Below are 16,460 nucleotides of genomic sequence, written 5' to 3' on the forward strand. Positions count from 1 at the left end.
GTTGAAAGAAACACCGTTAGAAATAGCAGCCAAACACCCTAGCTGAAAGAAGACACGACGAGCAGCAAACTAAGAAAATTGTTTTTAGTAGCAGAGAATGAGAATAAGAGTCCTTGCTAAACGGATAAAGAACAAAACATGGCCAACACGTGGATAATCCGGGTGGTTGAGAGGAAGAAATTCGTACATAGCACGTAGGAAAATTTGTTGTCCATGTGAATTCTGGAGAAAATTTCGGATAATTTTTTTTTTTTTCATGCAAGTAAAAAATTCTCCTGTGACGCTGTATCTTCAAATGACCAAGTTGTAAATTCGATTACAACCCGAGTAAAAATGATTGCGGATTCCCGCTTGAAAATGGCACCAAAATTTTCTGGTGAAGAAGACAATATGGCGACGAGAGACATCAGTGGCGTTTCTATATGACGAATGGCGATTTGACTGCGTAGCCAAAGTTGTGAAGGAGAAAAGGGAATACGTATCCACTGGTCCGTATTCGCCCCGTGTTCACCATTTTGGAAGTATAGTTCTGTTCCGCTTCAGGTCACCATTATAGTCGGATAGTTGTCCATGTTGGGGTCACCATTTTGGATGGTGTAGGTTGTTGTTGAGCCACTTAATATGATTCACTCAGAAAGCTGTGATCTCATTTGGTAGTGGACCCAGATAAAGAACATGTGAACTAGGTTGCAATCTTAAACACGCTTATTGTGGTCACACGTATATACACAACGAAATGATAAATAGAATGGTTGGTGTACTGAGACCATGGTCTTCTGTGCCTTGCTCCTGTCTGCAAACTGGCCTGTTGTATAAGAGAGAGCCAGTCTAGTTACGTCCTCACAGCTCGTGTGTCAGTGCAGAAAAGAAAAAAAGATGAGTATTTGAACCTTAATGTTGCGTAACGTCACCTATATCTGGCCAGTTTGCTTGACTCACTGTCAAGGGGGGCAACTGCGCCTACAGAAGCCCCTGTCGTTCCTGCCAGTATCAACTGGCAACAGTACTAACAGTTTCAGTCTCACCGGTCTTGGAGAGCCTGCAGTTATTATCGACACTGTTCTTGCCTTCAGACCAAGCAAGTAAAATAAAATAAAATATGAAAATATAAATTTTTCAAGAATTGGTTAAGTTGTTGAATGAAATATCAAGAGGAAAAAGTAATACTGAGCGCGTTGGTTTGTTTGCAGTGGATCTTATTACCGGGGAGGGCCACATACTGCCGTTTCAGGACCATACTCTGCGGCACGCAAAATGAGACGCAATACCAAATAATAAAATTGAAACGGACTGTCGCCTACGTCAGTTCAACTGGCATTGCCTTCCTCTGCCGTTCAAACGTGATTGAGATCAAACATTGTTGTTGTCGATCCGCTTGCTCCGCTGTCGAGGTTTTGAACGTGTTCAGTCTGCGTTGCCGTTTTCGACCATAACGCCATGAGCGTCCCAATTAGGAGTACTAAACTTCCGACGACAACAATCTCAAAATCATTGAACCACGTAAGCCCCCCCACCACCACCACCACGACAAGAAACGAAAATAAATTGACAATAAAAAAATATTTATTACTCAAAATACCGACACAGTCCCTCACTCGCTTGAGCATTATAATAAAGAATAATGACATTTCCATCCAAAAATGTTTAAGACAACCTAGAGCATTCACATTACTGTGTTGAGGGACTGAAAATCCCAAGTACAATGAAGAATATTATATGATATTTCGGGAAGATAAGATTTCCACAATTACTTGTCAACGACCCGGCTTTTCTCAAGAAAACTAAAGGCACTAGCGTAGCTAGAGTGTGTGACGCCGGGGTAGACCTTCCGTTTGTCGACAGCAGACCCAAAAGTACCGCGCCCTACTGCCCTCTCCTAGCTACGCTAGTGACTAAAAGTGCATGTGAAGCAGGAGCGTATATTACGGGTGTGCTAAGTGTGCGCTGCACACCCAGCAAAAGTGGCAAATTCATTATAACTATTAACTTTAATCACTAATCTTAATAGAAATTTTTTGTTGTATTCCTTGCTTGAAATTTGGTGGCAGCACACCCAATACAACATACACCATACACAATATGTGAAGTGACCGAGGATTGAAACTGGGATGCATAATTAACTTACTAACAATTAATTTCTATACTATATTTTATGCCTTAAATGTATAAATAACATCCTATCTATCTGCTTGAGTTGTTTGTATCTACTTACAGCTGACATTAACCTGTAAATAAGCTGATAACTTTTATCAACTGTCAGATACTATACTTATTTTTAACATGGAGAGCATCACGTATGGAATAATTTTTATTTTTATACTTAGATAATTTACAAATGATATTTTTACTTATTAAGATAAAAAAAAATCAATGTTTCTGTATTTCACATAAGTGTTTATTTGCAATTATCATGTAATCAATAAAAATACTGGTAACAATTGCTTTATATAGGCCTGTGGTGCATCATGTAAGTTAGTATATATATATATATATATATACATACAGTTCCTTTTGTCACATGGTTTTAGTTTCGGTGTTCAGCGTAAGTTCTATTTGTCGCAATTCGGCTTCTTTAACAGTTGTTGACAATGTATGTGAAAATAATAACCATTCTAATCTTTGTGACTGTTGTCTCAGGCTTCGTTTTAAAGCCGTTTGATGGCAAATGTGTTACGGATGCTTATCCACCAAAATCTTCCACTGCTGTCCCGAACCTGACTATCAACTTAGATCTGCCTGCTCACGACCGATGGAAAGAAGTAGCTATAAAGTACAAAGATTCTATGAAAAATCTCATCGGAGTTCTCAAGAAACTGGTGGGAAGCGTACCTGTTGCGGGAGACCTAATCATCAGAGTTATTGATAATAATTTTGAGAAAATTATTCCCACACTTCCTGCTCCTTATGCTGATGAAATGATTGGGTTGGCCGACTACTCTGGTATCAACCGTGGCGAGATACTCTTATATAACATCTTCTACGAAATATTTACAGTATGCACATCGATCATTGCTGAAGACAAAAATGGTGAGTTGTTTCATGCTCGAAATCTTGACTTCGGTTTATTAATGGGGTGGGACCTTAAAAACAACGATTGGGCCATTACAGAGGCCCTTCGGCCCATGATTATGAACTTGGATTTTCAGAAGAACAACAAAACTGTTTTTAAATCTGTAAACTTTGCTGGTTACATCGGAGTCCTGAGCGGTGTAAAACCAGGTGTCATTTCACTCACTTTAAACGAAAGATTCAAACTTAAAGGTGGCTTTATTGGAATAATTCAGTGGCTGCTGGGTCAAAGGACAGCTAAATGGTCAGGTTTTTTAACGAGGGACACCCTTACGTCTGCAACTTCCTATCAAATGGCTAAAAAGGAGCTTTCCCAGACGGAACTACTAGCACCCGTATATTTCATCTTAGGTGGAACAAAGTCTAAAGAAGGATGTGTTATCACAAGATCCCTAAACAAGTCTGATAATATATGGGAAATGTCTGCAGCGAATGGTTGGTACATACTGGAGACAAATTACGATCACTGGTTGCCTCCACTGATTATCGATGATCGCCGAACCCCAGCAACGTTCTGTATGAATAAACTCACTCAAAATAACCTTACAATGGCTGGAATTTACAACGTACTCAGTACAAAACCAGTACTTAACAAACTTACAACATACACTGCATTAATGCACGCAAAAAGTGGATTCTTAGAAACACACATCCAAAAGTGTACTGATCCTTGCTGGCCTTGGTAACAAAAACAATATTTTAACTAATATTTTTATAAAAATGAAATTCTAGTATTACTGCTTTCTTTTTGTGATGATACTATTTTATTTTCCATAAACTCTAAACTGTCACAGCTGAGTGTCTTGACATTTTAATTTTATTTTCTAATTTCTCTTGCTTTATTTGGAATTTTTTTTATTCTAAATGTTTGGTACTTTTGTAAAAACTTTCAAATAGCAAGTTATTTTTGTAATAAATATTTTGTATATCATTAAATCTAGATGTCATTTTATTGTAAACTACTTAACACAAACCACAACTAACCTCACCACCTGACTGAAAGAGTTTGGGCGTGGTGTGTTTGTTTATTTGCTTTGTTTCTTTTAATGACGATAGTGGAGTTTCCAAATTATCCTGTGAAATTATGCAGCTATGTGAATAAACCATTTTTAAGCGAATATTAATTGAATATGTCTTTTTTTAACATTTTTTATATTATCACGAGTTGACATCTGTATTGTCTCATATTCACTTGGGTAAGACGGCGAGCTGGCAGAAACGTTAGCACGCCAGGCGAAATGCTTTGCGGTATTTCGTCTGCCGTTACGTTCTGAGTTCAAATTCCGCCGAGGTCGACTTTGCCTTTCATCCTTTCGGGGTCGATAAATTAAGTACCAGTTGCGTACTGGAGTCGATCTAAATGACTGCCCCTCTCTCCAAAAATTTCGGGCCTTGTACCTCGAGTAGAAAAGAATATTCACTTGGGCACACAGGCGAGATTAATTTGACGATATTTTGTGGGGAAAAAGATAATAAAAGGTGGGAATATTTAATCACAATGTATGTTACTCTAAGTTAAGGTGCAAAACTGCGCTACCGTAACGAAGGATGCTATTATAACTCGTTCACTGTTTGGCATCAAACGTTTTCAAGAACCTTTATCATGATACTGTGTTTTTACCGATATTTCTACTGTATGAAGACAAAAAAATAATACTTAATTTCACCAAACACCTTAAAGTATCGGACTTCAGACTTGAGTTTCATTACGCTTCGTAACCATGGGAGACCGGTATTTATTTACTTACCGGTCCCGTTATTATGAGTTTGTTGTCTTTTAGAGCCAGGTCATCTCCGATAATCAAAGGCGCTCCAATCGTGACTACTCTGTCTTTCTGTATATAAAACTGCATAATCTAGTGTGTCCTCCCATTTTTAAGTTGGTAGGATGTTGAAGGAATTTTGGTTGCTATTTCTACCCGTTCGAATGACTGCGTAGATGTCGTCTCGTTGTCTCGTAATTGTTATACATAGATCCAGCTTAAGTCTCTTATCAACAAATGTTTAGTTAACTAACTACTATTTTGCTTACCTGTACACAATTTTCATAGCCTTTTGCTCAATGTTTCTCTTTCTGATTGAAACCAGTTGTATTTTACTTCTTGTTAAGAAAGCTATATCTATTCGTTAATCCTACTTTTATTTGAAAGCTTTCAACTACTGATTACATCACTTAAAATAAACTTTTTCGTTTAAAAAACAAAATTATTCAAACAGGCTAATTTTCAAGGTTTTATCCAAATTCTCACATACTATTCCATCCAACGTTCTTTTTTCTTTCTTTTTTTTTTTTTAGATATTTGAGTAGGCTAATGACCCCTACCTTGAGAAGAAAAGTAAAATTCAAGAGGAGGTGCTGAAAAGTTCCAGGTTTTGGGTAAAAGAAAATACGGGAGGAGCAGCTAATTATGATTTTATTCAAGATATTTTCCTCTCAGATTCACAAACTTATTGCAGTGGTCCTTCAGTTCTTCTAAGCCCCATAAAAGAACTCGGAAGGTTAGGCCTCCAACCAGGCTTTTAGTGATACTTTTAAAGCCAGGAACTTTTCAGCATCCCGTCATATATAACTCTTCGTTTTTGTATTTGATTTGCTAGATTCTTGATGTGAATTTGTGTGTTGAAGCAAATCTTGTGTCTGGGGAGGGTCATTATGCCAATGAAAATTAAAATAAGCACATGAACTGTTTCAATACCACTTCTTTATTTTACCTACCAACTATTCCATTGAATAGTTTAGTTGGTAAAATAGTGATATTGAACCAGTGCATGTGATTATATAACTCTTAAGGCACAAAGCTAGTAATTTTGAGGGAAAGGTGTAGTCAGTACTATTATCTCCAGAACTAGCCCCCTGGGGGATGACAGGCCAAGCTAATTTCAGCAGGATTTAAACTCAGAAAATAAATAGCAGGAACAAATACCAGACTGTATTTTCTCCAGCATGCTTAAAATTCTTGTGGATTCATGTAATGAAATTTGTAATGCTTTTGGTCCTGATCTATCTTCTAAATTGGATTCACTCTCTTGTCATCGTGTGGTTTCCTTGTCTCTTTTCTATAAGTATTTTCATGGACATTGTTCTACTGAGCTCTCTTCTCTGGTTCCTCCTTTAAGAACTTATCAGTGATCAACTAGACTTGCATCCAGTTCTCATTAGTATGCTGTGCAACCTCCTAAGTGTCATAAAGCACTTTACAGTACCAGTTTCTTCCCTCACACCTCTGAACTTTGGAATTCCCTTCCACAGTCTTGATTTCCTCATCTATATGACCTCCAGTCTTTTATGTCTAATGTGCATCGTCACCTATTGACTTCTGTCTAGTGTCTGTTTTATTCTAGTAGCTCTTACGTTTTCAGTGGTCTAAGGACCTTGTAACGAGTAAGTGCTTTAACCCTTTTGATACCAACCTGCCTGAAACTGCTTCTGGCACTGTAGTGCAAATGTCTTGTTTTCAAAAGTTCTGAATTAAAAATTTCCACCAAACCTTAGTCACAATTTATGTTCCTAACACTAGCTTAATGATAACTAAGTTACTTTACCAAATTCTTTCTTATATTTAAAATTAATTGAAAGACACACAGAGCATCTCAACAGAAATATGGTAAGAAAAGTGTTAAAGAAAGAAAAAGACATTTATATTCTTAGTGCAAATAGATTTTTAAAAAAGATTGGAATAAAGGGAATTACAATTTTATTTTTATATAAAATAGTATATTTTATTCCTGGTATTAATGAATGAGAAGGATATCAGTATTTGGTTACCTTTTAGAATAAATTCAAAAGAAAAAACAAATAATTTCAAATATTCAACAAATCATTATTTTCCAAAAACTATATTTAATAATTGAAAAGTACTAATGACTGCCATATACTTCATAAAATTTTGCTGATGTAAAAATATCAACTTCAATATTCAACAAAAAGAGCCTCCAGTTTCTTCTTTTAAATAAGTGTTATGTGTATATCTTTGTGTTTGCTTCCTACACCACTTGACAACCAGTGTCTATGTCCTTATAACTTAGTGATTCAGCTAAAAAGACTAATAGAATCAGCACAAGGCTTAAAAACCAAGTGTGGAGTCAACTTTTTCAACTATACTCTTCAAGTTGGTACCCCAGCATGGTCACAGTCAATTGACTGAAACAAGTAAGAGTAAACAACTATGTATTCAGGTTAACTATTAAAGTTGTATGCACTTCTATTGTACTACATAAACAGGAACTAATAATTCTGCTTGTCATTATGTTACGTAGCCCATTGAGAAATTGAGAATGCTTTCACATGATAAGAGAAAAATGGTGCGAGAAGCATCCATGATGTGAGGTAGAGGGAATGTAATTGTAATGCTATCACGTCATTACATGAACGGAAAGAGAAAGAAAGAAGTGTCCATGTCATGTGGTAGGGCGAACATAATATTCACGTGGATAAAAAAAGTTAGTTGAAGGTAGTGATATGGAGGAGAGTCAGGAATATAATTTTGGAGCAGTGAAATTCTGATGGTGAGATTAAAGAAAGGTAGAGAGAGAGAGAGAGAGATGATGGTAGTGGTGGAGATGGTGAGTGCATAGTGAAAAGTATTTTTTTTTTAATTGAACTAAGTTTTTCATATCATTTATCACTTAATGCATGCACATCCCAAACTTGTCATTCACTTTAGAAAGAAACCAGTTTCCCGTTTGCCTGTCATATGCAATGACTATCAACAAATCACAAGGGCAGACATTTAATAAAGGGGGACTGTTCTTGCCTGAATTTGTATTCAACCATGGTCAGCTATATGTTTCATTCTCAAGGCATGCAAATTATCTGATATGAGAGTTAAAGTTATCAACACAGACAAACAAGGGAAAAGAATAGGGAGAACTTACATGAAGAACATAGTCTGCAAAAAAGTATTGGATTGAAAGGTATATGCAACTTGAAATGTGTATTGACTCTGACCCATTGCCTTGGCTTATAAGTTATGATGTGGCTTTCAGAGTATGCCATGCTGCATTAAATTTTTACCCATATGTGACCCCTATATTTTACATATAAAATAAATTTTTTTGTTTTCTAGATATGAATTTGTGACCATGTAAATTTTAAAATGTATTTTTTTTCTGTTTCTGAGAAAAATGGTAAAATAAGAGTGAATATTTATTTTATGAGTGCTGTGTATTAAGTCTATAAAATTGTGCATAAAGTATATAAATTGCATTAAGTAATCATCATATTCCAATTTCCTTCACTCTTCAATGAGTAGCAGATGAGCGACTATCTTTTGATACAGACACAAAACAGGCTACGTTTTCAGGAATAACTATTAATTTCATGAAATATTCACAGGTCCTGCTAGTACATTTATTATTACACTTAAGAGGATACTCCAACAAAGTTTCCAATCGTGACTTGCGTCAGTGTTAGTAATCACTATTGTTACACAAAAAAAAAAAACTATTCAGATTAAAAGTAAATGTAATTTCATGACTCCGCTATTTATATTGTTGTTAATCCCAACACATGACTTCAGACCACAGTCATGTGCCAAACATGTTCAAGGAGTGACAGTGTGGTAAGTAGCTTGCTTACCAACCACATGGTTCTGGGTTCAGTCCCACTGCGTGGCACCTTGGGCAAGTGTCTTATACTATAGCCTCGAGCCGACCAAAGCCTTGTGAGTAGATTTGGTAGACGGAAACTGAAAGAAGCCCATCGTACATGTGTATATATATATATATATATATATATGTATGTATGTATGTGTGTGTATATGTTTGTGTGTCTGTGTTTGTCCCCCCACCATCGCTTGACAACCGATGCTGGTGTGTTTACGTCCCCGTAATTTAGCAGTTCGGCAAAAGAGGCCGATAGAATAAGTACTAGGCTTACAAAGAATAAGTCCTGGGGTCAATTTCCTCGACTAAAGGCAGTGCTCCAGCATGGCCACGGTCAAATGACTGAAACAAGTAAAAGAGTATAATAGATCAAATGAATAAAATTCAAAACTTTATTTCTTCATTGTTTATGAATGCATAAGTGAACCTAGGTGATCAAAAGTCTATTTTTCAAGTGTAAAACCATGCACTGACCACTCCTAAAGCATTCAAAGCAATGCAGAACAAACAATATCAGCTGGGAAACTGAAAGTGTTCAAGGGTAACGTTGATTTGACACAAGATTTAAGAAGACCAGAGAAGGAAGGTATGACCATTCTAATGTAATTTTGATGACTTGCATTCTTTGTGTAGGGAAAATGTCTATGTAATTAGAGTTCTTGATAATTTTTTTCCTTTACAGTTGAGCTATGCTGGGATTACTACCTTAAAGTAATATTAGATTTTTTTAATAGTAACACAGTGGAGGAAGTATATAGTATTTTTAATAAAAGTGAATACAATTTCAGGTTTTTAATAAAACAAGAAGAAATACACTCCCTCCTTCACAATTTTAAGTAGGGGTGTAGTTAATTGATAGCTGTACTTTACCTTTCAACCTTGAAAGAAGAAAAAATAGTCAGCCTTGACAAAATTTGATTCAGATAAAGATTTGTAAGGAAATGGCAAAAGACATGGACAATACTACATTGCAATTGTCTTCTAAACTATATAAACAATTTGCAGTTCATCTCAATATACTCTAAACATTTGTAACATTTCACATGTTAAAACAGTGCTAACATCAGTTTTGACTTGATGCCAATAACAACTTGTACTAGACTGAACTCTCACTGCTCAACTTTGTATTTACATACTGGGGAGAAAGGGAATGTTATAGAATTGATAATATTATCCTCAAGTTAAACTGTTGGACAATATAAACAACAAGGGAACAACTTGTTGACAGACAAAAATTTTGCCTGCATTCAAAATTAAAACTACCCATTGATGGAAGTACTCTAAATAAACTCTAAGACAAAAAGTTATGTAATATAAGTTGCTTCAACACCTAAAATATTTGCAACATTATTGCTTAATGCAATAAAACATTTTAATGTTACTTAGTCTGGTCATATTGATACCTATGAATTTGTGTAATTAACAGTTTCTATATTTTCTGTCTGCTGGAGACAAGGCAACTTTTTTAGTGCTGGTACCCGGTACCATGATAGGATGAATCCCATACATTGTAAAATGGTTACCAATAGGAAGGACATCTGACCATATATGAAGTAGTACCCAGACTAGTTCTGTAGCATACCAATTGATGATAGTACCGGGTTGCATGCGGAGTGAGAGCTAGCAGTGTATAAATTTATTTAACCACTTGTTATACATACTTATGCATATACACACATACAAGCATGCATAAACTCATGCAGATAGATGGATATTGTAGAATAAAGTAGATTATATAATAAATTATAATTAAAGGTTATGAAAATATATGTCCTCGTCTTGCAATAGAAAAAGGTAGGGGAAATTGACAAAATGACACCATGATCTAGTGTATTCAGTTTAAAAGTGTGCATACTAACTAGAAACATTTCCAAAAACAGAAAACCCAACCATTTGGATATAAAGATAGTTGATAAATGGAAGTAAAATTAGGGTGGTATAAAAATAAAATGAAATTTGCAAGCTATGTCAAGAACTGTTAGGTGGTTGGAAAAAAACCACATTAAATATAATGTATGCTAGCTCATTACTTGTTGCTACACTGCTAGTAAAAAATATTTTCTAATCATGTAGATACCTTCATGAATTTTTCATAGTGTAAGTCTTTCTTTGAAGTCTGTGTTGTTTTGTCTATATGTTGAAAGACATACAGAAACACACACACAAATAACCAAATAAAAAGTAACTATATGTTTTGTATATATGCATATAGTTTTTTTCTGAAGTCTGTGTTATGTTGACTTACACTTAATATTCCCTCATTTTTAATCAAAGCTTGTTAGTTACTAAGGTGACAACATTACCTATTTATCTATCTTTCACACATGCATATGCTCTCTCTCTCTCAACAAGTTTTTCTCCTCCCCTTCTTCCCTCTCTCTGCATTGATGTTGTTATGGACAGACAGACTGAGAACAGCTTCTCTTTTATAATATCAGATTGTGGTGCAAAAAATGTGTATCATAAAGTCTGAAAAAGATGGGTTGTGGGGTCAGAAACACTATAAAGTGCCAGCAAAAACCAAGTTGTATAAAAGGAATCGGGCTATTTTAGAAGATAAATAACATTTGGGGAAATTTATATGGATATGGAATCAACAGCAATGAATTTAGTGTACAAGTAGGGGTTCACCAAGGCTCAGTTCTCAGCCCACTCTTATTAGACTCCTTCAGGCCATAACAGAGGAATTCAAAACTGGATGCTCATGGAAACTGTTATATGCTAATGACCTTGCCCTTGTTATATGCTCATGATCTTGCAGAAACTTTAGGAGAATTGGAGAAATTCCAGGTATGGAAACAAAACCTGGAATCAAAGTTATCCTAGTAAAGACCGAAGTTGTTGTTAGTAAGAAAGAAGATAAAACTTTCCTTCTGTCAGGAAAATGGTCCTGCTCAATATATAGAAAAGGAGTTGAAAGAAATTCCATTCGCTGCACCCAGTGTAAGCTATGGACACATAAGAGGTGCAGTGGAATCACAGGTAGATTAACAGATAAAGTTGTTTTAGTATACAGCAGATGTGCAGGAACAATTAGTACTAAGGGCACACAGGACTTAGATTCTCTCAAATTCCTAGGAGGCTCTCTTGAGGTTGTAGATAGTTTCTGTTACTTAGGCAACCAAATTAACAATGATTGAGGAAGCTCTGAAAGTATTGTTTCTAGAATAAGAATAAGGTGGAGGTAATTCAGAAAGCTATTACCTCTGTTGGCAACAAAAGGACTCTCTCTCGAAGTGAAAGATACACTATGGTGCTTGTGTGTGAACAGCTATACTCCATGGTAGGGAGATATGGGCTCTGAATGCAGAAGGATTGTGTGGACTGGAGAGAAATGACAGCAGTATGCTCTGTTGGATGTGCAACATCAGTGTGCATGTATGACAAAGTACAAATGTATTGAGAGAAAAGTTGGGCATAAGAGGAATCAAATGTAGCATGCAAGAGAGAAGGCTACATTGGTTTGGATATGAAATGCATGTGAATGAGGACGGCTGCATAAAGAAATGCCAATCACTGAAAGTGGATGGTACCTGCTGAAGTGGGAGACCCAGGAAAACATAGAATGAAGTAGTAAGGACCGATCTCAGGATATTGGACCTCATGGATGAAATGACAATGGACCAACATGTCTGACAATATAAGGTTCTTGAGAAAAACTGCCCTTGTCAGCGAAACTGAGTTCTAGAAGCGCTGTGTATTCCACCCACATATAACAAGAAAACTTTTCACACACCCTACCCCAACAAACCAAACTACATCCCTACATTTCAAATTTTTTCTTATAGCATATAAATGTATTTATGGGGAGAAAAATATTGAAAATCATCAATACATTCGAGAGAAAGAAACGTGGAGGGTTATCTTAGGATGTGCTAGAAACAACAGCCAAATCTCTGCAATCATTCACTTTTTCCTCTGAAAATATTAACAATGTTTTTAATACTTTTTACCGAAAAGGCTCCTCCCATGGTTTTGAAGTGCCAAAAAAAAATTGGCCAAAATCGGACCTGAGTGGGATGATGAGGCGGGGTAGGGAGGTTATACAAAATAATTTTCAAAACTTTTTTGTCATTTCGAAGGCTGTGGTTTAAAAAAATATGGTCTTTCTGATCCGAAACTCCTCTCCCTACCCCCTCGGAAAAATTTTCCCCACAAATTTCTTTATAATTGTAATCTATGCCGTTTGGAAGGTATTTGTATAAAATTTCATTGAAAAATATCCATTTTCCTGAAACTTATGAGAGAAAAAAGTCGGATCGTGTGAATTTTCCGAAACTCTTCTCCATATCCTCTCGGAAAAATTCTTTCCAATAAATTTTTATATACTCTGAATCCACAGCATCTAAGGGGTATTTGTTGAAAATTTCGCTAAAAAGTATCCATTTTTCTGGAAGTTATGAGACAACAAACTCAGTGGGGTACACATCTGTAGTTATGCCCTATCTTTATATATTCTACTGCTCTTTTCTCGTTATGATTTATTGAATACACATACACACACGCGTGTTTTTGCATATGTGTGTTTATGTATAGTTGGTACGAGCAGTGTGCTTATGTCAGTCTGCGACACAGAGTTTCCCAATATTGTGCAACTACCCGCAGAAGACTATTATTGTAATTAGAGTTGTCTTTCCATTACTCCAGCTTTAGTCTTTACTGCGTGTATAATAGAACCATTTAGTGGAGGCGCAATGGCCCAGTGGTTGGGGCAGCGGACTCGCGGTTTCGATTCCCAGACCGGGCGTTGTGAGTGTTTATTGAGCGAAAACACCTAAAGCTCCACGAGACTCCGGCAGGGATGGTGGCGAACCCTGCTGTACTCTTCCACCACAACTTTCTCTCACTGTTACTTCCTGTTTCTGTTGTGCTTGAAATTCAAAGGATCAGCCTTGTCACACTGTGTGACGCTGAATATCCCCGGAACAGCCTGCTCGTGAAATTAACGTGCAGTTAATTTCACGAGCAGGCTGTTCCGTTGATCGGAACCCTCGACGTCGTAAGCGACGGAGTGCCAACAACCATAGAACCATTTATATTAACATATAGAAGATGAGTTTCACAGCCTAGTCAGCCTCAACATTAGAATCATTTGCTATTGTTTGATAGCGGGTTTGCCATGAGCGAAAGGTCATATGAACAACGGCGTTTCAGCTATGACCATCTCGAATATTGTATATATAGTTCTACATAATCCAGTGTGCCATCCCTTTTCAGACTGTAGGATGGAATTTTAGAAAACGATTTCCCAGCCATTTTTTGAGGTTGAAAACGAGAAAGTTTCAAGACTCAATTTATAATAGCAGTTAAAGGAGCAACAGTGAAAAACACGTGGATTCGTGGTTAGAGTATTTGGCTCACGATCGTAAGTCGTGAGTTCGATTCCCGGTGACACGTTGCGTCCTTGAGCAAGACTCTTTATTTCGTATTGCTCCCGTCCACTCAGTTTACAAAGTTTAGTTGTCTGTAATTCAAAAGACCAGCTTAGTCACATTCTTTGTCAAGTAGAATCTTGATAATTACGTTAATCGTACACGTATCCATGGTATGTTCAACCACTTGCACGTTAATTTCACGAGCAGATTGTTCCGTTGATCAGATTAACTGGAATACTGGTCGTCGTAACCGACGGAGTGCCAATACAACAAACTAGTGATTGGCTACTTCCGCTTTCAACACTACAGCCTCTGTGCTCTAAAGCATCGTTTTAGGATGTCTTCATACGATAGCTACCGACACGATTTGATGAATAAAGTTATAACCTATATTAGAGATAATCGTCCCAGTCGTGCGAAAGAATTCATAAAGAAACATAAGCTCGGAAAATATCTGAAGAACGTGACAAACGCCAACGGTGGAAACCTCCTTCATACGTGTTGTTCTTTCACCAATTCAAGACGTTTTCTCAGGTATGTATGTTTATACACACACACACACATATATATATATAGCGTGTGTGTGAATTTTTAAAACGTTTTACAGACATACTCTTATCTAAAATGAAATTTTTTTGTAAGTCATACAACGAGCGTTTATTCAACTCAAAGTTATATATTATACTATTTGTTTACAATAGCTACAATGATTTTAAAACTATATTTGAATAATCCTTCAAAAAGAAAGTTTAGGGTATATTTCTTTGACTTAACCACATTTGTAATCATTGATTCTTCACCATAGTTCGAGAGATTAGGACGTTTGCTCCAAATTTTCCCTATCAAGAACACACTATTAAAAAGCCCTCAAAGTCGCTTTAGGCAAAGACTTAGCATTTACAATCACAAAACTGTATGAGGTGTTTACTACTAATGATCTTGAATGTACTTCAAATCTCAGTTACGTCGCTAAAACTTGCTTCTGTATATTAATGACAGTGGAGGCGCAATGGCCCAGTGGTTAGAGCAGCGGACTCGCGGTTATAGGACTGGGCGTTGTGAGTGTTTATTGAGCGAAAACACCTAAAGTTCCACGAGGCTCCTGCAGGGGATGGTGGCGAACCCTGCTGTACTCTTTCACCACAACTTCCCCTCACTCTTGCTGAATATCCCCGAGAACTACGTTAAGGATACACATGTCTGTGGAGTGCTCAGCCACTTGCACGTACATTTCACGAGCAGGCTGTTCCGTTGATCAGATCAACTGGAACCCTCGTCGACGTAAGCGACGGAGAGCCAACAACAACATATTAATGACAAATATTTTAAACTTCTAACCGCGCTCCTACTTACTATTCATTCCTTCTTTATCATCTGCACCAAGTAACCTAAATATATCATTCAAGATCTGTGTTGCTCCAATGAACAAACCTCGGTATTAGTGGGATACAATGAATTCCTGATTGCTTTTAATCTAGTGGGATACAATGAATTCCTGATTGCTTTTAATCTAGTTTTTTTTACAAAATTTATTATATTAGTTCATTTTATTGATATATGATAGAAATAATGGCGCTTCTTAGAAACGCACCTCTCCAAGAAAATGATACTTAATTGTAAAGAAAAGTTAGGAAAATGGGAAATATATCCAAAATATATGTAGTATGCAAAAAATTAGGAAGATTCATCTATTTTTAAATATTTTATACTAAAAAAATAAAACAAACGGAAAACGAACATCGCGAATATAAACAAACATGTCGGACGATACAAAGGGAGGTAATTTACTTTTACCAGTCAGGTATCATTAATGATACGAGGGGCTAAATAGCCACTGAGTTATATGTTGTAATTTATTTTCTCTGAAAACAAAAATAAAAGTAACAAAACTTGCATACATCTTAAACATATTTACTGTATTGTTTTGTAATTATTTCTGTCGTATATCACACCTTAAAATGGGCGAAGGTAAACCTTAAAGCTAATCCTAAAACTAACCTTAACCAGTGTGCGCAGTAAAACTAATTAAAAACAATGAAGAATTTGCAAACGATATTGTCGGGCCCCTCGTATCATTAATAATATCTGACTGGTAAACAGTAAGTTACCCCCACCCCACCACCTGTATCGTCCAACATGTTTGTTTATATTCGCGATGTCTGTTTTCCATTTGTTTTATTTTTGGATCTTTCTGATTTGACGGGCAACACTTTTCATTAATGTTTTATGCAGTGTTTTTGGTACCGAAACACTTTCAAACTTCGTATACTTGTATATTTTGTGTTATAGAACAGATAAAAAATTTTGTATTCAAAGTTATTTCATGTAAAAAAATTGTCGTATTTCGGTAATTTCAACCAATCACTGACGTCTATTGAGGTAAAACCAATTACTGCCGTGGAATGTAAACAA

The 16,460-nt window shown here is 36.3% G+C and overlaps 2 protein-coding genes across 2 annotated transcripts in view; both read left to right on the top strand.

Moving 5' to 3' along the window:
* The first annotated feature begins 2,489 nt into the window (after positions 1-2,489).
* LOC106876330 (acid ceramidase) lies at positions 2,490-4,187 on the top strand. The gene has a single exon (XM_014924830.1). It carries the CDS (start codon positions 2,589-2,591, stop codon positions 3,753-3,755), a length of 1,167 nt encoding a protein of 388 aa, XP_014780316.1. The 5' UTR covers positions 2,490-2,588; the 3' UTR covers positions 3,756-4,187.
* Positions 4,188-13,312: 9,125 nt separating this feature from the next.
* The window catches only part of LOC106876338 (NF-kappa-B inhibitor-like protein 1), an 11,606-nt gene continuing 8,458 nt past the window's right edge, over positions 13,313-16,460 (top strand). The window contains exon 1 of the mRNA XM_014924840.2: positions 13,313-14,582. Within this exon, the coding sequence (XP_014780326.1) occupies positions 14,386-14,582 (197 nt within the window). The 5' untranslated portion in view covers positions 13,313-14,385. The remainder of the gene's footprint in view (positions 14,583-16,460) is intronic.

The sequence above is a fragment of the Octopus bimaculoides genome, chromosome 3 (assembly GCF_001194135.2).
Source record: "Octopus bimaculoides isolate UCB-OBI-ISO-001 chromosome 3, ASM119413v2, whole genome shotgun sequence".
NCBI classification, from domain to species: Eukaryota; Metazoa; Mollusca; class Cephalopoda; order Octopoda; family Octopodidae; genus Octopus; species Octopus bimaculoides.